The sequence below is a fragment of the Ahaetulla prasina genome, chromosome 3 (genome assembly GCF_028640845.1).
Source record: "Ahaetulla prasina isolate Xishuangbanna chromosome 3, ASM2864084v1, whole genome shotgun sequence".
Lineage (NCBI taxonomy): Eukaryota > Metazoa > Chordata > Lepidosauria > Squamata > Colubridae > Ahaetulla > Ahaetulla prasina.
The window spans coordinates 194,814,864-194,837,323 of record NC_080541.1 but is presented as its reverse complement, the minus strand read 5'-3'; the positions used below and the strand labels follow the sequence as shown (position 1 = coordinate 194,837,323).

At 39.3% G+C, this 22,460-nt stretch overlaps 1 protein-coding gene across 9 annotated transcripts in view; it reads left to right on the top strand.

The window, feature by feature from the left end:
* EPB41L1 (erythrocyte membrane protein band 4.1 like 1) overlaps positions 1-22,460 on the top strand; it is a 196,772-nt gene that overhangs the window by 118,281 nt on the left and 56,031 nt on the right. For all 9 annotated transcript variants that reach the window (XM_058174661.1, XM_058174663.1, XM_058174660.1 and 6 more), the window contains one exon: positions 9,381-9,580. In XM_058174661.1, the coding sequence (XP_058030644.1) occupies positions 9,395-9,580 (186 nt within the window). In that variant the 5' untranslated portion in view covers positions 9,381-9,394. The remainder of the gene's footprint in view (positions 1-9,380; positions 9,581-22,460) is intronic.

Below are 22,460 nucleotides of genomic sequence, written 5' to 3'. Positions count from 1 at the left end.
TGGGTATGGTGTGGCTTGGTGGGTGTGGCAAGGGAAGGATACTGCAAAATCCCCATTCCCTCCCCACTCCTAGGGAAAGGATGCTGCAAAATCTCCATGCCCACCCCACTCCAGGGGAAGGATACTTCAAAATCCCCATTCCCTCCCCACTCCTGGGGGAAGAATGCTGCAAAATCTCCATTCCCACCCCACTCCAGGAGAAGGATACTGCAAAATCCCCATTCCCTCCCCACTCCTAGGGGAAGGATATTGCAAAATGTCCATTCCTACCCCACTCTGGGACCAGACAGAAGTGGTATTTGCTGGTTCTCCGAACTGCTCAAAATTTCCGCTTTCTGTTCTCCAGAATCTGTCAGAACCTGCTGGATTTCACTCCTGCCAATAATACTAGTAATTGTATAGGAAAAAAAATATGTTGAAGTGTGTTGTAGATTGCTTTCTGAAGTTGAGGTATGCATATCCTGCCACTTTGGTATGCATATCCTGCCATATTTTCCTATTAAGATATCTCATTAGAAAACATTATGCTAATTGCTACATATATTTTAGTCAGTTGTCTGAGTCTGGATTAAATTCCTTAACTTTCTTAAAACAGACCTTAGTAACTTATTTTATAATTTATTCATTTATTTATGGTTCAAGGCTAAGTCACAGAATTAAAAAAAACCACAGCATTCCATTGACACATATATAATTATATATAGCACGTACATATATAAAAAAGAGGAAATCCTATAAAATTATTTTTCATTGAAGGTCTAAACAGTTTGTATAAGGTAAGGGCTATAAAGAAAAAAATAGAATAGAATAGAATAGAATAGAATAGAATAGAATAGAATAGAATAGAATAGAATAGAATAGAATAGAATAGAATAGAATCAAAACATCTGGGTTTTGGTCATTTAGGTTGACTCAGCCTTCCCTCCTTCTGAGGTTAGTAAAATGAAGACCCAGATTGTTGGGGGCAATATGCTGACTCTGTAAACCACTTAGAGAGGACTGTAAAGCACTACAAAGTGGTATATAAGTCTAAGTGCTATTGCTATTCAATAAAATACCTGAAACTCATCATGAACAGAGTTTTTCATATTAAAGAGGTTGTATTAGTTCTGATTGCTGGCAAGACCATATTGCCACTGTTATGATCTCTGCTGTTGAAAAAAATATAGTAAACCCAAGCCAGAAATGGCTTATCTGGAAAACACACACACACACACACGCGCGCGCGCGCACATGTCTTTGCGGTGAGCATAGAGTCTTCCAACTCCAGTAGAGAAAGATGAGTTTGAGTATATAGTCTGTAGAAGGGGTATAAGTAGAAAGAGATACCACAGAAGCTTTGGCCTCTGATCAAGAGGCATCATCAGAGATGAAGGGATCTGACTGGTTTTTTTTTCTGAGAAAGGACATACAAATAAGATAATATGACCTTCAAAGTTGATTGAATGACATAATTCCAAGAAAATTGATCACTTTGCAGTTGCCTGTCATATTTAACCTTTTGCTCTTGGTTGATGAATGAGGGAAGACTCTGCTGCCAATCAGCTCACCTACTCCCAAATGTTACAAGAGAGAAGATGCCAAGAGATGCAAGGCATTTACCAGTTACACTCTCATGTACTGTACACTTCAACAAAAAGGAAACCAAAGCATAATACATAAATCATATGGATATAACATTCACAGTTATAATCTTTTAATTGTAAAAGAATTATTGCTGTGAATGTTGATATCCTTATGATTTAGAAGCTCAATTCTAATGCCATGCATTGTTGGAGGTAAACTAGAGATATAAGATTTCAACTGAAAAAAACTCCTATATGTTACACTTTAGTTTACATGAAAGTAAGTGTCTCCTATAGATTTATTTAGTACATATAACATATTAAATACCATTGGTTAATTAATGGATTAAAATGTGATTGGCTAGTTTGTAACTGTTGTATGAACATAGCTTGCATGCCTCAATTGCTGCATCATGCGCCATGGTTTTTTACAGAAATGCCCGAGGTCTCATACAGATGAATGAAAGCTTTCTTAAAATCATCTAATTAGAATCTCCAGTAAGACTGGAAGCTGCCCCCTGACATTGCCACCACTGTGCTGCCCCACCACTGACAGTGCCAATACCCTTCTCCCTGCCAATGACACTGTGGGCCAGAATGGGACTGCCTGTGGGCCGGTATGGCCCACAGGCCCTACAATGCCCAAGTCTGTTCTAGATGAACTTTAGTGTTTACTTCATAAGATCCGTCTGGTTTTCTAAGATAGTTGTTGCATATATAGTTTATGCAACAACTCACCAAATACGTTTCTAGTCAGTTCAGATGCCATAATTCCACTTCGATAAACTACCCAAATACAAAGAAATCTTCAGATTTTTGGATCAAACTGCATCTTCCCCAGTCTTTGTAAATTTCATTTGCCTAATAATAATTAAGGGTTGATATTATATAGTCCTTCTATTGTTCAAATTCCAGATTTCATAGTTAATATGCAGAAGAACTTGATTGCTAAGTATTCTAGGATTTATAAACTTGTAAAGATGTTAAGGGAACAGGTATAGTTATTTATTTATAAGTTGGAAATGGAACAATTCAGGGAAAAATCCTGGTAAAGCTAGAAAAATGTGAAAAAAAGAATTAGAAGAAACTCCAATTATATTTTTAAGAGTAATCAGTGCCAAAATGTTCCTATATTGCTACCCAATATTATTCTAAATATTTTTCCTAAGTTGTAATAGAAAGATTTTTATTGAGGACAGATATGTAAAAGAATGGAGAAGCTTGTCTCAATCCCAGGAATATTTCTGTGTTCAGGATCAAAAATTGCGGAAGAAAATGACACTGCTGATAATGTTGCAAATAAAATTGATTTTACTTAAACTAATGTCTAAAAGCAAAATTTCTATATCACGACTTTTCTTTTTTCTTTTTCACAGTCCTTCCCCCCAGAAAACTGTGAACCATGTGGAAGAGACTAAGCCAAAATAAATCACTCTGTTTTATTATTATGTGGATGGTTTGGGAAACTGAGGTTTAAAAATACTTGGTATTTTAAAGTTATTCCATTTACTTTTTACTACATTTGTAATATCCTTTAAAAACGATGTTAAATTTGTGATTAAAATACCACTAAATAATATAGTTTCATGAGACAATCATGATACATAAAAAGCACATTTTATTTTCTTAATGTAAGAACATAAATATTAGATCTCTAAAGTTATTGATTTTTTTCCATTTTCCTCTATTTTTTTCTTTAGCCTCAAAATTTCCAGAAGTTTTATATATTTATTTTCAAACACCTGTTAATATGTAATAATATTCAGTTTCCATTCCATTCCATTCTAGTATTTATTTATGAAATTTAAATAGCACTCATCTCACTGTTTAGGGAGCCTCTAGGTGACTTTAATCCCAATTATGTATTAGGAAAGGGACACAGTGGCTTAGACGCTGAGCATGTTGATTGAAAGGTCAGCAGTTCAGCGGTTCAAATCCCTAGTGCCATGTAACGGGGTGATCTTCCCATTACCTGTCCCAGCTTCTGCCAACCTAGCAGTTCGAAAGCATGTAAAAAATGCAAGTAGGACAAATAGAGACCACCTTTGGTGGGAAGGTAACACCGTTCCGTGCGCCTTTGGCGTTGAGTCATGCTGGCCACATGACCACGGAGACGTCTTCGGACAGCGCTGGCTCTTCGGCTTTGAAACGGAGATGAGCACCGCCTCTTAGAGTCGGGAATGGCTAGCACATATGTGCAAGGGGAACTTTTACCTTTACTTTATTTTTGTGTGCCCTATTCTGTTGATTTTTTTTCTTGTAAGTTATTGGTGTCTTTTTGTATTAGGGAGCCATATGTAGCTCAGAATCAGTTGATTGGAGAAGTCTTGAAACCCTGTAACTAACTAGTCATTAGTTTCATTTGTTTGTTATAAATACTGATGTATTCTCAGAGTAACCATAGTAGAGTGAATTGCCATCAGCCTATAATTTTGACTCTTTTTATGGTGTTCATGGTGTTTATTCTCCCAGCAGCTCTAACAAAATGAGGCTGCTGTTCAAAGCCAATACTAAGACCTGAAGGCAGGCTGTTTCTTTTTTAGAGACTCAAAAATATAGGGCAAGGTGTAGATAGCTAAGGTAGTTCTGCATCCCTGAAGTTTCTTAAGGAAAAAAAATCTTGACTTCACCAAACGGCTTTGTTTCATTAAACATATTGTTAAACTTTAGACACCTGAATTTTGGTGAGAAGAGGGCCACAGTTATATATACCCAAATGGACAATGAAAAGAGAAAATTAGACAGACATTCTGTTCCCTCTGTTACTCTTGAAAAGGGGACAGATGGATTTAGACCTTTAAAAAGCTGAAGTTAAAAAGCTAAAAAGCTAAAAACCTACATAGAAATGCAAAGCAAATGTTCAGTCAAAATAATGTCAGGAAATGTATAAAGAGGTGTGACTTACTGTTGAAGTCTGCAGCAGTATTATTTCACGTTGTAGAAGTCCCAATTCCTCAGGGTTAAGCTTGTGGTATTTGAATATACTGGTGGACATTTCAGGAATCAATGGATTGAAAGAAGACTAATTGTGTCTTGGTATTGCGGAGATGCTTTCATTATTTTGATGTGCAATCCTAAGGTTTCCACTGCAAGAATCTAGCATGTTTTTCCCTGTTATAAGCTACTTAGAAGGATCTTATTTTGAAAGCTACATACAAGCTTTTCATATAAACATCTTTCCTCTGAGAAAGTGCCACGCTGCTGGTTTCCCTTCATATAGACAAAACCTACATGGAGTTGCATGGAATGCAGAAAGGGTTAAGTCCACAGTGCTTTATATATTTTCCCCTTTTGTTTCTCATATTTCTTTTTGTATTCTTTCTATATTGTACAGGTTTTATTGTTCGGAAAGCCATTACAAAATTTTTAAGGGTTGAGATAAATAAACAGAAAGCTGTCAGCTAATAACCCCACAAAATTACCCTTTAAATCTATCACTCTTAGTGAGTCAAAATTTACAATACCTGCAGCTTCGACTTATTTTTATTTCCTTTTGTTCTCCCCCACTCCCATTTCTCCTCTTCCAGATCAATCTGATGGAGTCCTGCATGGTATATTCTGATGCTAATGCCCATGATATCCATTCTTCCTATCTCTTTCTATATCATAATAGTTAGGAAAAAAGCAGAAAGATGGAAAATGGTGGGCTGTGATCAAAGAGGGAAGAAAAGCTCTCTTCCCTAGTTCAACAAGCAATTTCAAAGTAGAGAAATAATCTTTGCATTACAACTTGGCATGCCTTAGGCAGAAAGTCAGTCTTCAGAAATGTTTGCACTGCTGTTTTGAAGCATGAAACTAGAATATTGTACAGGATCATCAGAAAGCTCATTTTAGGTGAAAGTAACACATGCTGTGTATAAAACTTGCTGTGGTAAAGGAACCATGGTGGTTTCACTCTATGAAATCTTGCAGCAAAAACAGTCCCTGACCAAAGTGTTTTGGTTTAAAGAGGGCACATTTTCTTGTCATTAATTAACTAAATGAGAATCCCTTGTTGAGATGGGCAGCTATAGAAATCAAATAAATAAGTGGTAAATCCTGAATTTCCCCCCAGAATTCTTTCTCTGCACTTCCTGTGGATTTTCCCCACAGGGTACAGCAACCTGATCTGGAGGACTATCCAAAGAAAGGAAATGGCAGCATTTTAATGCTTTTTAGTGGTGTATAGGGAATCACTTGCCAAGAAGCCAGATGTCAGGAATTCAGCTGATCTTTTTCATGTTTATTTCAAGTTATATACTTTGGGTCCATAGACAAATGTTATGCTGAGTCCCACCCTTTAAGCTGCTGAAAAGCATGGAGTTTCACCTGTCAGAATCCCAGTGCTCTGTGGATGTAATTTCTAAGCCATATCCATTAGTCCTCATTTTGCTACTTGAATTTCTCATTTCAAGAATTGGTAAAAACCCGTGTACCATAAATATCTGAATGATTACCCATCATAGTAGCTGAAAGAGAATAACATCACCTATTTTAGTGTCTTCCTCAACCAGGTACCTCACAGAGGTATTGCATTCCAGTTAAATTGAGAAGTGAAAAACATCTCAGAAGAAGGCATGGACACAGCATTAATGTAACGCTGCTGTGAAAACTTCATAATTCATGGCTTTGAAGTCACTAGAATTGAGCTTTACTTGATGAAGATTCCTTAAGAGTTGACCGTGCATCAATCTATTTGGAGGGCACTTTTCTTTTAAAAAACCTGTAGTTATAAGACTTTGGTTCCCAGAGTTCTAAAACCTCCCAGCGATTGTTGTTTTATGATCTTCTCACAGGAAGCTGCCCTCTGGAGTGCTTGTGGGCAATCCTGAGTCATCTCCTTGTCTGGAGGGAAATTCCAAGAAGTTGATCCATATGCCGGCTTCTTGTGCCAGTGTGGTCATTGACTTCTTTTTGAGCAGAGCTGTTTTCTCTTCACCATTGCTTCCCCAGAAATCACCTTTATCACCTTTATCTTTATATTCTGTTTGAATGAAGATAAAACAATGAAATGATTACATATGTTAAAAAGGAGAAAAAAACTTAAAACTTACATGAGTGTATAGTCTTGCATATTTGGGAGGAATAAGGAAAAGATTCTATTTTGAGTTTGAAGCTTGAATTCGTGTTTACCCTTCTTTTCCAAGGAGTGTTTGCACATGTAACTTTAAGGCATGATTCAGATAATGCAATGGTTTATGTAGGACATTAACAAGAACATTAGCTCTGTGTGGACTGGAATTCGCTTTGTGGATTAGAACTCACAGTGGTGGGTTGCCCCCGGTTCAGACCGGTTCTATAGAACCGGTAGTAAAATTGGGGGAGGCTCCACCTACTGACCTGAAAGTCATCAAAAGTGATCTGTGCATGCGCAGTAGCTTCTGTGCGTGCACAATGCAAACCGGTAGTAAAGGTAAGTAGAACCCACCCCTGAGAACTCAGTCAAGAATGTGGCTGTATATTGTAGAGAAATGAATTTCTTTCAGAGACGTTCGCCAGTTTTTAACTTTTAACCCAAGCAATTCTGGACTGAGGTTTCTTCAATACATGAAAATGTATCATTTGTTGTGGGGGTGACAACATAATAGAGCTGGGGTTAGGGGTGTGGAATTGCAGCTAGTAGCAGCTTCTCAGCTAGCCAAGAGTGTCTCCTGTCTCTTTTTCTCTTCTACTCAGTCTCACTAGATTAGAACATTCTTTGTACTACAAATTCATGTACTTCCAAAATACGTATTGAGTGACTTCAGCATTTAAAAAGTTTTTCTAAACAGATTAAACTTTACTTTTTAAAACATTTCAGCCAAACTGGAGTCCAAACTGGCATAAAGTAGCAGTCCCAAACCTTTCCAAGCTGGTGGCTCAACTCAGAGAGCGGGGTGGGGGTTGGGGTGGTAAGTGGCAGGCTCATGTGCACGTCCGTAGCTCCATTGGTGTGAGTGACGGGCTTGCACATCCTCCACTCATGGCGCTTCATGCATAAGCAGAGGGCACTTACACTTGTGCATGAAGCTCCACTCATGCAGACAGAGGGCACTTATGTTTGTCCAAATGCAGCTTCACATGTGAGTGAAGGTACTTAAGTTAAAAGGCACTTGGGCTCATGTGAATGGAGCTTTGCATGCAAGCATAAGCGCCCTCTACTCATGTGAGTGGAGCTTTTGCGCAAGTGCAAGCATATACTGCTCACGTGAGTGGAGCTTTGTGTGCATGCACTTGTCCATTGCTCATACAGCCATGTTTCGAACAAGCTGCAACCCAGTAGGGGGTTGCAGGCTGGGGGTTGGGGACCCTTGGCATAAACAGCAGCTGTCTTTCATCTTTTGCTAGACTGAGTTACAGGGAGAAAGATCAGAAGTTTTATCATGAGCTTCAAAGAAAGATTGCACTAACACTGGTATGGGAGTGTCTGCCAGACAAAAGAGACATCTGTAGAAGAAAAACTCTCATCATGCCTTGTTTTTATTGTCAGAAGCCTATTCAAGCTGTGCGATCTGTTGTGTTGTCTGAACTATTACGTTGGATGGAAATTTTCAGCTGGCACCAATCAGCAATATCTAGTTATTTGGAGGAATGTAATTGGTTTGGTGCAAGCTGTAGTGCTTCATTTGTACCCTTATGTGCAGATATATTAGGCATCTTGTTAAGCCAAACAAAAATGTACAGAAGGGACAGATTAGCAGTCATTTCAGCAATCAGTGTTTGCTTTTGCATTCTAATACCCATGTGGAATATATTTTATTTTGTGGATGGAGAGATTAGTGTTGCATGCAACAAAGCTATAGGTGTGGTGCTGGTTTGATACATGGCCTCCATATGATGCTGTAGTTCATAAAGCACAGACAGAAAGACCTGGCTTTGTAGAACACAACAATATTTTTGTGTTCATTTTTCCTGCTCTATCTGAACCTGTCTAATGCAGACTGAAGATTATGGGAGTTGTAGTGAAACATTTCTGGAAGGAACCTACTTTGGGAAGTTTGCTTTTTTCACATTAAGAGACTATTGGAATTAATAAATATTTCTGCTAGCAAGATTTTAGCATGTCAGATTTAAATGTAAGAGAATGCCAAGTTTCCAAAAACTTAAGATTTGTACAGGTATGTATGAGATGGAATGCATGGGGAGTTCTGAAATAAACAATACCAGAGGGTTTTTGAAAATGGGCCAGGGACTTCATGACAAACTAGAGTGCAGATTTTAATGTAGACCAAGACTACATCTTAGCTTTCCCTCCACCACAATTTTGACTATGTTTATTGACCAAGAATTGGGGCTAATACTTTTTTTGGTATAATTATTTTTAGAATAACCTTGTGAAGTAGGTTGTGCGGGAGTCTGGCTTTCCCAAAGTTCCCTCACCTAAAATTCTTGTTTTTCAACAATAAGAGCATCCTAGAGGCAAGTAGTACCTGATCAAGGTGTAATATTTTACAAGAAGGATACACAGAATTCTGTAGTGTTCTAATTTTTCTCTTATGTAAAAGAATGCTCTTTAGGTAGTCTTGCCTTTGAGTTTTAATCAAAGCAGAGATTTAGCAACAATAAATGTGGGTATCGGTCTGCAGTCAGAAGGAATGTTTTACTCCAACAATTCCCACCCCTGTGTGGCATCTCAGCAGAGTGGGTGCTTGAGATTGAAGTATCCAGGTGTTAGATTAATTAACTATGTAAATTTTATTGAGAATACTCTCTGTATATGTATTTTTTTGTGCAAGATGGCACCAGGAGGCACAGGTGTATGCCCTAGAGGTTGAGAAAAAAAAACTTTTTAATAATAGGTATGATTACACATTTAATCCCATCCTCATGTATTTCGTCTTCCCTTTGCAAATACAGAATAATCAATAACAATGATGACAGAGACGGGCCCAGATTCGGAGGTGAAGAATGCTCAAGAAGGAAGTCCCCAGCAGCAGCTGGAGGCAGCAGCAACTGGGCCAAACACAGTGAATGGTAGCTCCAACACAGTACACAATCAGGAAGCTGACGATAATGAGAAACCAGGAGCCCACAGTGATCCTAAACATGGGGAGCGGGTGAGTTTACTCTGTTGCCAAAGATATTCTCACAAAGGCTTAGAAGATATTTTCAATCTGGAACTCAGCCATTTTATAAATGACCTCATTAAAAACAAAACTGTGCTTTTAAGCACGTGCAGAATGGGCTCTAATGTATTTGCTGGCGTTTAGCAGTAACTTTCACTTTCTATAACAAAATGTATTCAGTGCATCTAGTCATTGTGCACAGAAACAGGCCTGCATTGACTTTCTGTGCTTTCTTACAACTATTGTTTATTAGAAACTATAACTGAACACTGGAAGCTGGTTAAACCCAAGGGAAACTAATCCCTTTAACCTGGCTGCATCCACAGATTGGAGGGTTCATTCAGGTGGCTTTACTGTTCATAATATCTAACACTGTCACTTAGCCTCTTTAATAATAACTTAAATAGTTTTAATAACATTCTGTTTTAATACTGCTGTTTTACTGTTTATTGTATGCTGCCCAGAGTCACATTCTGCAAGATCAGCAGGCCTAGAAATATAATTTATAAAATAACAAACCAATACTGTAGGCTAGTAGGATATACCTAGTTCTGTTTATGGTGTCATAAACAGGTAGATAATATGGCAATGTTTCTGTTAAATACCATTGGATCAATATTATAAAGAAATTTTGATTTTCTAATGTATTTATGTTCAAACACAACATTTTTGTCTCAATAGGAGAAGATTTTCATGACGGCCTGTACAGTTTATATGTAGGCTTAAATTGTGGCATTTCTTGCTTCACCATTTATTTATTTTTTTGGTAGTTTGTAATTTTTTTCCCAGTAGAACATTCAAAGCATGAAATAGCATAAAAACTAAAATGCAGTTAAAATATACAGTAACAGCAAAACTAAGGAAACAATAACATGCCAGGGAGTTTTAAAATGATGTGAGAGTAAGTAATCATTTTGTCTAATTGCTAGGATTTAAGCTTACATAAACATAGCCTATATTGTCCACTTGGGAATAATGTATCTGCAGGTGTCTGTTCCATCTTTGAGCATGATAGCAAAAAGATGTGATCCTGCTGCTGGCTCAGGAATTCTGGAAGTTGAAGACTACAGGTCATAAAGTTAACCTAGTTGCCCACCCCTGATCTAGGTAAATGTTACCTCCGCATCCCCCCCCCCCCCGCAGAGTTGATGCAATGCCAGTTTTCTTCCTTTATTACCTTTTATAATGTGTTTTATATTCACACAAGCAGTGTATTTCTTGGAAGGCTGAGAACTGCATCCTAAGCTCTTAATTGTTAAGCAAACAATTAACACAATATTTTACATATGTATGTGAATGTTAATGAGAAGTCAGGAGCCTATAACGATGTCTCCAGATCAGAATTAGGAGTGGGCTGTGCCCAGAGTAGTGTCAGGGTGGAACGGAACTGGAAATTGTCAAAATTTATCCCAGGAGCAGTTTTTAGTGTCAAGAGTTCAGCTTGTGACAGTGTTAATTCTAATGATAATGGTAAGATAATGGTGGTGGTGCAGTGGTTAAAATGCAGAATTTCAGGCTAATTCTGCTGACTGCCAGCAGTTCGATCCTAACTGACTCAAGGTTAATTCAAATCTTGCATTCTTCTGAGGTTGGTAAAGGATCCAGATTGTTGTGGGTAATATGTTGATTCTGTAAACCTCTTCAAGAGGGTTATGAAGCACTATGAAGTGGTGTATAAATCTAAGTGCTATTGTTATTAATTCCTTTTAGTGTGTGCAGAGTGAATCTTAATTATCTCTCTCATTAATTATCTCTCTCGTTGCCAGTGTAAAAAAAAGAAAAGGTAGGATCTGAAAAGGTCCTTGGTGCTGTCTGATCTTGCTTGTATTCTTGCAGACGTTTCATTACCCAAACTAAGTAACATCATTTGTGCTAGTAAGGAGTGCTGTTTGCTGTCAATTTATATTTATTTATTTATTTATTTTGTCACAACATCATATAAAAAGGATTATATAGTATATAAACATATATATGAGTAAATATTAGGAGGTATAAGCATCAATATATATATAGGAAGAAGAAAAGAAAAACAATAGGACAGGAATGGTAGGCACGTTTGTGCGCTTATGCACGCCCCTTATGGGCATGCATATTCTAGTAGCTTGCCTGTCAGTGTTGGTTGGGGTGGTCTTAGAGATTCTTTGACTGGGCTATTTGTTGTTGGCTCCTTTGGCACTTTCTTGATTGGGATATTATTTACTTTATTGTTGGCCTAATGTTAACCTTGGAATCTGTGCTAATGTGGGTGCTGATTGTTGGTGGAGAGGTACTTGGGTTTTTGTTTTTGGGCTGGGTGATAGTCTCTTTTGCAAAGTCTATAGATATTGTTAATGTCTGCATGTCTATTGCTGGGCGATTTGTCAGAGTTACAGGCTTCTAGAAATTCCCTGGCATTTTTGGACTTGGCTTGGTCAAGGATGGTCACACTTTCCCAACTGAAATTATGGTTAAATCTGTCTATATGTTATGAAATTAAAAAAAAATCATCATGTCTTCTGACTGCTAATTGGTGTTAGTGGATGGATTCTGTCAGTCTTCTGCCTGTTTGTCCTACATAGTGGTTGTTGCAGTCCTTACACTGTATGTTGTAGATAACTCCTGTTATTTCTTCTGGGGTTGTTGGGTCTTTCAGTTTGCTTAGGATGGTTTGAAGGGCTTTAGTTGGCTTGTGTGCTTTGCTGGTTCCATATGGTTGTAATAGTCTGATGGTGGTTTCTGAGTTATTCTTGATATATGGCAGCATAAGTCTTTTTAGAGTTTGTGTTGGTTGTGCTGTATTGAGTTGAGTAGTGGGGGACTTTTTGATAAAGCTGCATAGATATCCATTTTGTTGGAATATGTTGTATAGATGTTCTATTTCCATTTTCTACTGTTCCAGGTTGCTACAATGTGTTTGGGCTTGTTTAAATAAAGTCTTTATGCAGCTTCTTTTGTGGAAGGTTGGTTGGGAAGTTGTGTCAATTGAATAGGGCAAAAGTTAAACAGTCTTTGCTTTACATAGATGCTATGTTTGAGGTCAGCTAAGTATGATATGGACTGATTCTGGTCTTTCTGAAAACTTCTTGGTTTGCTAAAATTGTAGCAGTTGGTTGGTTTGGTTGCTAAATTATGCTCAGAATCATGTTGGACTAAGGATATTTTTGTTTATGTCATTTTGGTTCTAAATGTGATTCCATAGATACCTTTCCAAATCAAAGGATAAAACTGAGAGTGATAAGCCACAAATTTCTTAAGTGTCCCAGCAATGTCCTTGTTTTGTTCTTTAACTGGTGTTTAAAGAAAACTGAACAAAACAAGGACATTTCTGGGACAATAATACCCATACTTGCAAGTTATTATTTCAAGATATCACATCTACAGTATCTTTACTGATGGATTTACATCAGCTATATGCTATTCAAGATCAACCTTTTTGTCCTCTTTGCTGTCTTTAATTGCTTACTACTCTATTTATCAAAGTGGTAGACAGACATTTAGCAAATAGCTAAACCATCTGGTTGATGTTTGATTGAAGTTGGCTACATTGATACACATTTAATATCTTGTCCAATTTTGTTAGTCTTATGTTTATTAAAATAATTTCAGAGAACCAGTTTTCTTAAGTGAGTTGAATTTTCCCTTAAAATGGTGCATCTATAAACAGTAATTGGTTCTTCTACATTAGTTTCTAAGTATATTGAGAGGCTGGGAATTTTTATTTTCATTACCAGAAGTAAACAGAGTATCCAGTTGTTTTGTGCAAAAATCTGTTTCTGAAATTCTCATATTTAAATTTAATCAGTATTATTTATTACATTTATTATGACTGCCTACTCCAATACATTCTAGATGACTTACAAAATATAAACGTAAAAATGTTATGTGTTTTAAAAACAGAAAATGTGGCAGCCTAGACTAAAAAAAAATGATAGAAATAAAAACATGACAGAGGTCATAAGTGTGTGTGTATATGTGTGTTTGTGTATGTACATGGTGAGTAGAAACAATTGGAGATAGGCAGTCTTTTTTTTATTGGAAAAGTTTTACAAAAACAAAAAAAATTTTTTTTAAACAATTATTCCCCCCCTCCACCCCCCACCCCCCTCCGAGACTTCCCAGAACAAAATACAGGGTATAAAATAACAATCATAAACTAAAATACAACAAAAACGATAACCCATAGTCTCTCCTCTCCCTTTGCACCCTTAACTCCCCTTTCCCATTTAAACTAATACATTAATATAATACAATTCCTAGATTCACTCATAAGCTATTTGATATTTTTTAGTCTGATACTTATTTTGAATATAGTCAATCCAACTTCTTCATTCCAATATGTATCTTTCTTGAGAATAGTCTTTCAAATACACAGAAATTTTAGCCATTTCTGCTAAGTTCGATACTTTAAGTGTTCATTCTTCAATTGTAGATAAATCTTCTTTCCTCCAATATTGCGCAACCAAGAGTCTTGCAGTTGTTATTAAATTTAAAATCTATTTAGTCTCTATTACCGTATATTCCATAATCATGCCCAATAAAAACAACTGTGGAGTAAATTTTATCTTCTTTTTCAAAATATTCTACATAATCCACCAGATTTTTATCCAAAATGCTTTGATTGTCTTACAAGTCCACCATACATGATAATAAGTAGCATCCTCACAATCACATCTCCAACATTTAGCCTGCATGTTCGGATACATACATGCCAGTTTTTTAGGATCTAAATGCCATCTATAAAACATTTTATAAAAGTTTTCTCTTAAATTTTGTGCTTGTGTAAATTTAACATTTCTAACCCAAATTTTTCCCCATGTTTCCAGCATTATGGGTTGCTGAATGTTTTGTGCCCATTTTATCATACAGTCCTTAACTAATTCCGTTTCTGAATCTATTTCTATCAATACATTATAAAACCTCATAATTGACCCCAATGTACTATTCTGTTAAAATACATTTACATTTAAAAATGTAAAGAATTTTTCTTGTTGTTGATTAGATGCATAAACACCAATTAAAAGTATTTTTTCCCCTCCAGTAGAAGTTCAATTGCAATATATCTTCCTTGATTGTCCATTTCAATTAACTTCGCTGCTAAACCCTTCTTTACGTATATAACTATTCCATTTTTTTTCTCTGGAGCTGAAGCAACAAAGTGTATACCCAGCCTTGCGTTTATCAGATATTTTTGATCTAAAGTTCTAATATGTGTTTCCTGTAAACAAACTATATCATTTTTAAATTGTTTCAAATAATGAGATATCTTCCTTCTCTTCTGTGGTGAATTCAAACCATTAAAATTTCAGGATAAAAGTCTAACTGCCATTTTTGGCAATCTGAAGCTCTTGGACCATCAGCTGCAAATCAGCCTTAACTTTCGGTCTTGCTCCTCCCACTGCTTCTGTTTTGGTAATTGCCACTTGAATTTGTTGAGCCTTTGCTTCTTGTTCCTTACGTTTAATAGCTGCTCTTGTCAACCTTTGTTCTTTTGCACCTTCTAATCCCATTTTAGATATGTCCAAGACTTGCAGTAAGTCTTCCTCCATAACTATAGCTCCAGCTTGGTCTTGTGCCTGCTTCACCCCTTTTCCCTTCTTTGTTTCATCCACATCTCTTCTCCTGCCTTCTGGTGACGGTGGGCTTCCAACTTTTAGTACATTAACGTAATAATCTCTCGCTTTCCAAATTGTATTAAGGCGATGTGCTTTTCCTGCTTGAAACACTATAATCCCAGATGGAATATCCCATCTATACTTTATCTATCGTTTTTTTAGTTCATTCACCAGAAATGGATATTCCTTTCTACTTCTCAGCATTTTAGGAGGGATTTCTTTCAATATCAAAATTTCTTGACCAGCTACTTGAATTTTTCCCCCTTATAAGAAGCTTGTAGAATTTCATTTCTCACTCTTCTAGTTGTAAAATAAATGACCACATCTCTTGGCAGCTGCTTCTGTCTAGCAATCCAAGAGTTCACACGATAAATTTTGTCAATTTAAAACGCCACATCTGCTGGTTGTTCCCTATTATCTCTGCAAAGGCTTCAGAAAATATTTCTCTTAAGATTCTCTTGTTTATTTTCCTTCAACCCTCTGATTCGTAAAGCAAATTCCATCGCCCTATATTGTACCAAAACAATTTCGCCATCTGCTTTCTCCACTTTAACCTGAACTTCCTCCATTTTATTTTCCAACTTTAAGTTAGATTGCTTAATTTCCTCTACTTCTTCCTCCAACTGAATCAAATTTAAGACCAGATTTTGAACTGCTATAACAAATCCTTCCTTAATTTCTTTATTTCCTTCTTGAATTTCTGACATCTGATTTTTCATTTCTGACATCTCATCTGTCATTTGTTTAAATTTCTCTTCAATAAGAGAAGTTTGCAGGTTTATAGCATCATTCAGGGATTCTTTCACAAAATCTTTCAGATTTTCCTGTAATGCTTCTAAATTTAATGCTTTCGTATCTGCTGTGTGAGATGGGGATACTCCAGCACTTCTAGTAACAGTTGTTTTTATTTGTTTGGCTGTCATCTTCTTTTAGATTTTTATTTTCTTAAGGTTAAAGTTAATAATAATTATTTTTAAGTCTTCTACAAACACAGTCTTAAAACCTCTTGCCTTTGTCCTTTTATACCTATATTTAAAAACCTCCAACAGTCTCTGGCAGCGCTACATGAAATAACAACAGCTTTCTCACTTTCACTTTCCGCCCGTTAACTTGTTAAGATCATGGCGTCATTTCCTTCTTATTTTCAAGTTGAAACAAGATGACAGAGTTAAGAATCGTTACTTGCAATTACAGTCCTCCTGCTTCTGTTCTGTCCGGTGTAAAATCCTTTTATAATCCAATATCTGTCCCAGAGCTAGGACCGATATTGATTAATTCCGCCAGAGGCAGAAAAGCCTTGGATCCGGAGCACGTCAGGCTTTTGTAGGGAGCTTTACCCTTCAAACTCCTGGTATCACCCCAGGAATTTTGGGGAAGCTCTACCTCAGCCCTTCTGCTCATTTCCCCCTCTTCTCCTGAGGGAGGGGTTTTCCAAACCGCCAGACAGCTGATTTGTGCTGTCTTAGTGGTTCCACGAGATCCAGAGGCTGGCGGTCTAAAAGACTGTCGCCATCACCCACGGAGCCAACCGGAAGTCTCGAGATAGGCAGTCTTGAAGATAACAAAGCCCTAATTCATGAGAAGCATGTGTTGTTACTGTTGTTAAGAAGTTGGGTTAGTAAACCTTACTGATCTGCTGCAAGTGATATAACCAGTGTATTCTAATCTTAGGTCTGTACTTGCCTGCTTGCTTGATTTGTATGCCATCTATTTCTGAAGATCCTGGATAGCTTATTTATTTATTTTTATTTATTTAATTAAACTTTTATACCGCCCTTCTCCCGAAGGACTCAGGGCGGTATACAGCCTACATTAAAACAATTAATATACACACAAAAATAACAATTAAAAAACTTATTCAATAAAGGCCGAAATTAAAACCGTCTAATTGACCATATAAAATACCCAATAAAATTAAAATTGAAAAATTTAAAATTTAAAATTTAAAATTTAAAAAATCAGGCCAGTCCCGCTTGGATAAATATAAATAAATAAGTTTTCAGTTCCCGGCGAAAGGTCCGAAAGTCGAGCAATTGGCGTAAACCGGGGGGAAGTTCGTTCCAGAGAGTAGGTGCTCCCACAGAGAAGGCCCTTCCCCTGGGGGCCGCCAGCCGACACTGCTTGGCGGACGGCACCCTGAGAAGACCCTCTCTGTGAGAGTGCACGGGTCGGTGGGAGGCATGTGGTAACAGCAGGCGGTCCCGTAAGTACCCGGGCCCTAAGCCATGGAGCGCTTTGAAGGTGGTAACCAAAACCTTGAAGCGCACCCGGAAGGCCACAGGTAGCCAGTGCAGACTGCGCAGGAGTGGTGTTACTCGGGAACAACGTGGTGCTCCCTCAATCACCCGCGCAGCTGCATTCTGGACTAGCTGAAGTCTCCGAGTGCGGATCCCCCCATGTGAGTAGGGCCATCAGTTACTTGAATCAGGTCCAAGGCCGTCATGGAAGCCTGGAACTCCTGAACCACTGTCGACGACAAGCCGGACGATGACAAGTTGAAATCACCCATGACCAAAAGTCTGGGGATCTCAACAGCCACCCCGGCAAGCACCTCCAGCAGTTCAGGGCTGTAGTCACGTAGCAAGGAGCCAGGTACGCGATCAACAGACCCATCTGATTCTTATGGCCCCACTTCACAAGAAGGGATTCACAACCAGCTATCTGAGGAACAGTGGTCTCTCTCGGCTCCAGACCCTCTTTCATTACAACCGCCACCCCTCCACCCCTACCCTGGGCCCTCGGTTGATGGAATGCTCGGAAACCTGGAGGGCACAGTTCAACTAGGGGCACCCCCCCTTCTGCGCCCAGCCAGGTCTCCGTAATGCCCATAAAGTCCGCGGACTCCCCCTGGATAAGGTCACAAATCACGGGGGCCTTATTGATCACGGACCGGGCATTACACAACATCAACCGGAGGCCCGGGCTCTGAGGATCCTGACCTTCCGGGGAACGGGAAAAGACTGGGGGGCCGGAGCACGTGATCGCTTTTACACAGCGAACACGTGCTCCCAAAAAAACGATACGGCCCCTTGCTTCCGCCATATCTGCCCCTCCCACTTACCGTACAGATGGAACCAACTTCCACATCTGGAACGTACCCCTCACCCCCCTCCCTCGGACCAGGTGAAAAAGCGCCGTGAACAAATCCTGGGACTGGACCTACCCTCCCCGACGGGTTCTTCCCCCCACCCGTCACTTCCCTCCCCCCCTTTAAAAAACCCTTATTAAAAAACCTATGTCCAAAACCCCATAAATTCTTCTTCCTCGCATGCCACCTCTCCGGGTCCCAAGACCCCTCGTTAAGGCCGGCCCTCGATAACCCAGAGGGCCATTCCTGCAAGGCGGGGGAACCTTGCAGTCGAAGAAGTTCAGCAGACGTATATTTCATGCATAAAGATATAAATAACAGCGGGGGAAAAGGAATTCCCAGGTCGCTAGATGGTATCGCGGACGGCGGGCAGAACCAGGACAGTCACAAACCACGGCCAAAAGGCCGGTAGGGCAACGGTCAGATGGAATAAAAGATGGAATTTGGGCTGATGGATTCTGCCCATAATGTCGCCCGTCAACTAAAGTCAAAGTTCCGCCTGCCAGAGCTGTCCGTGTCCAACACCGGCGGTAACAATGCCGCTAAAGAAAGTGCGGCAAACCGTCCAGCTGCCCGCCAGTGATGACAAGTGCGGTCATAGCGGAGCCATAGTGCGACCCAACGATCCAGATGTTACCGATGGTACAATGATGATGACAAAACGGCAAACGGTCAAGCAGTAAAACCGCAGTCCGGCCCAGCCCTTTCCAGTGGGCGCCACTCCTTACCACTCTGCGCCCCTCCAGAATGGCCCCCGCCATCTGCCGTCCAAAGGGTCGTTGGTATCAGTGCTGCTAAACAGAGCCGCTAAAAAGGTCAGGGGCCCACTCCCAGCCGCCGATGTCATGACGGCCGGCTGCAGCAAGCCACGATCCAGCCCGGCCATTTCTAGCGCGCACCAATCCGCGCCCCTCCAAAATGGCCGCCGCCGTTCATCGCCGTTCGTCGCCGATGGTAATGGCCGCTGGTGGTATCAAGGCCGCTGGTGATATCATTGCCGCTGGACGCTTCCGCCGGTGACAAACACGTCGGGTAACCGGCCGCTGATGACCTATGCGGCCGCCTGGTAGCGAACCGCGATCCGGCCCGGCCCTTCTCAGTGGGCGCCGCTCCATGCCGCGCCCAGCCAAAATGGCCACCGCCGTCCGGTGCCCGCCCGACATTCCAGCCCCGTTCCCGGCAGCCGTGGGTCTGACAGGACCCAAAGGTCTCCCTCCGGCTGTCGGGAGGATGATCTATGGGGCGGTGGGTCCGGGCAGCTTGGCATCCACCTCCGCGACTTCACGGCCGGGAAAAAACCCGACCCGCTGTCAGCATGACTCCTAGAACGCCGCCATCCTGCGCATGCGTAGAAGAAGAAGAAAAAAAAATCAGTCAGTGTCAAAATTTGCATTAAAAAAGTGGCCCCACAAAGTAATGAATACAAAAATTAACTACATTAAAACCCCTAGGGCAGACCGTTGTTGACCTTCTAAATATTATTAATTGGGCCTGGTTACAGTTGGAATCCAACTCCACCTCAAGAGCCATAGATGTCCCATCCCTGCTATGGATGAGGGACAAATAATGCTCTGACAACAAAAACACAAGTTTTTAGCTTATTTTCAGTATAGTCTGTATTCTTTTTATAAAGCAGGAGGTAAATAATCTGGGTACATGGTGAGATTATTGTAGGTTGCCATCGTAAGGGCATTTATTCCAAAATGTGAGAAAATACATACCTTGGTGTGTAGTAGACAAGACAGTATTCTGCCATAATTTATTTTTAGTGGCCAGAGTAAGGAATAAGTCCACTAAAGCATATCATTGTCCATGACTCAATGCAAGGCAATAGCGATTTAGTAAAGAAAAAGGCTGATCAGGATATCAATCAAGAGTATCTTCATATAATGTTCAGAGTAAAATATTAATGATGGAAGAGGAATGCCTCTGACCAAGCTGCAAGGACTCTGAGGGAAGGCTAATCCTTGAACTCAGAAATAAAAGAGTTCTGGCAAGATAAAAGTGGAACCAGATAAGTTGTTACTTTCATATGTCCCATCCGAAGAAACTTACTCCATATAACTCTGTAACACAGGGGTCCCCAACTCTCTGTCCGTGAATCGGCACAGGTCTGTGGCATGCCAGAAACTGGACTGCACAAACAAGTGAAGCCCCATCCTCAGGATGTAGGCAGCACATAAAACCATGCCCTCTCCAGTTTGCGGAAAAACCTCTTTCAATGGAACCGGTCCTTAGTACTCAAAATGTTGAGGGCCGCTGCTATGACATACCAGAGGCCGAGCGTAATAAATAATTACATTTCACTTCTCTTTTTCACCAAACTAGCTTCACTACTGAGTTAAAGATGGCAAACAAAAGTGATACACATTGTTATCCTCTCAAAAGCTTTAATTCGTTACAAAATGTTAGTTATTGCAGAATCCAGTCTTGCATTGGAGAAAATGTTCAAATACCTTCTTATTTCCTATTATGAACAACACCTACTAGTCAAGCAGATAACAATTATCCTGGCTTATGCCATTTATCTCACCAGTGTGTTGACCACAAAGTATTATGCTATTTCCCATCAGAAACATTTCTATCAGGAAATAAAAATGTCAAGTGTAAAGTCAACCTAATAGAATTTTTAAAAATGTATGGTTGTATCTAGAGAGGCTCTTATGCCCATTGATTCAGTACAGCTATTTTATAAGAAGTGCCAAATGGACATTAAGAATGGTGTTTGTATTATTGCACAAGGCAGAGAACATAGCAAGAAGGTAGTAGCAACAATGTGTAGGTATCTCTTGCCAGGTAATTCTGTCAAAAAAGAAATATTACAAGGCTAAAACCAATCCTCATTCACTCCCTGGTTTTTCCTCAGGGTTTTCTGTATCAAATTTATCTCTATTGTGTGAGGAATGCAATTGCAAAAGGGCCAGCACTGATCTGGTTGCTGAGTACAGATTGAAGTTGAAAGTATCATCAGTGGGAAGGACCTAACCTTTCTAGCTACAGGGTTATAGATATTTCCTGAAATATAAATGCTTTTCACAGGCCACTATCATATGGTATGCATCTATTGTTTTTTATATTAAAAGCCATGCAGTGGTTGAATATGATGCTAGCTTGGTGTACAGAGTATCATAGACTGAAAGCAAAACTTTCTCTTTTCCATAAATGACATCACTGCACCAGGCTGTCAGCATTTTGCAATGGTCTGGTGCTGAATCTTAACAAATTTGCTTTTAGGAATTATTGGATTTTCACTCAAGAGATAATTACGCGATTTTTTTCCTTTTATTTTCACCTATGGTATCATTCAGTATAAAATTGTTGATTGGCAGCATAGAGTTAAAATTAGTCAAAATTAAAAATGCACACTGAATATATTAGGAGGGGCAAGAATCAACTGTGCTACACAGAACTGAATGGCATAATCTATATACGGAAAGCAAGTCTAATGCAGTTTTGTGTATAAGTGCATATACCGCTCCCCTGTCACATTCATATAGAAAAAGGTTTTCAGTTTTCCAGTTCCGGCATTTCCTGGTAGTCTTCCAGCCAAAGTACTAATCAAGCCCAATCCTCTTTGATATAAACATTCTGAGTAAATATACAGGTAGTTCTTGACTTACGACCACAATTGAGCCCCAAATTTGTAACTCATTGTTAAATGATTTTTTCCACCTTTTACAACTTTTTTTGCCACAGTTAAGTGAATCACTGCTGTTGTTAAGTGAATCATGTGGTTGTTAAGTGAATCTGGCTTCCCCCATTAACTTTGCTTGTTGGAAGCCAGCTGGGAAGGTTACAAATGGTGATCACATGTTATTAATATATGCCAGTGCCCAAATTTTGATCACATGACCATGGGGATGTCGCAATAGTCATAAGTGTGAAAACCAGTTCCCTATTTTCAGTGCTGTTATAATTTCAAGCAGTCACTAAATGAATGGTTGCAAGTTGAAGGCTGCCTGTACCTCTGACTAAAAAGTTTTGAGTCAATTTTTTGTTCCCCCAGCAGAAAATGGTACTATTCTTCATAAAGCATTATGATCTGAATGAAAAATAAGAATGAATGAAATGTAAATGCATCAAAAGTCCCGACCACAAGAGCCAATAACATGCCATAGAAATTCAACACAGTGGTGATCTCAAATAAGACTTGTCCTTCGTGTCAGGTCTTCAGTCATGTGCTTTTTCCTAC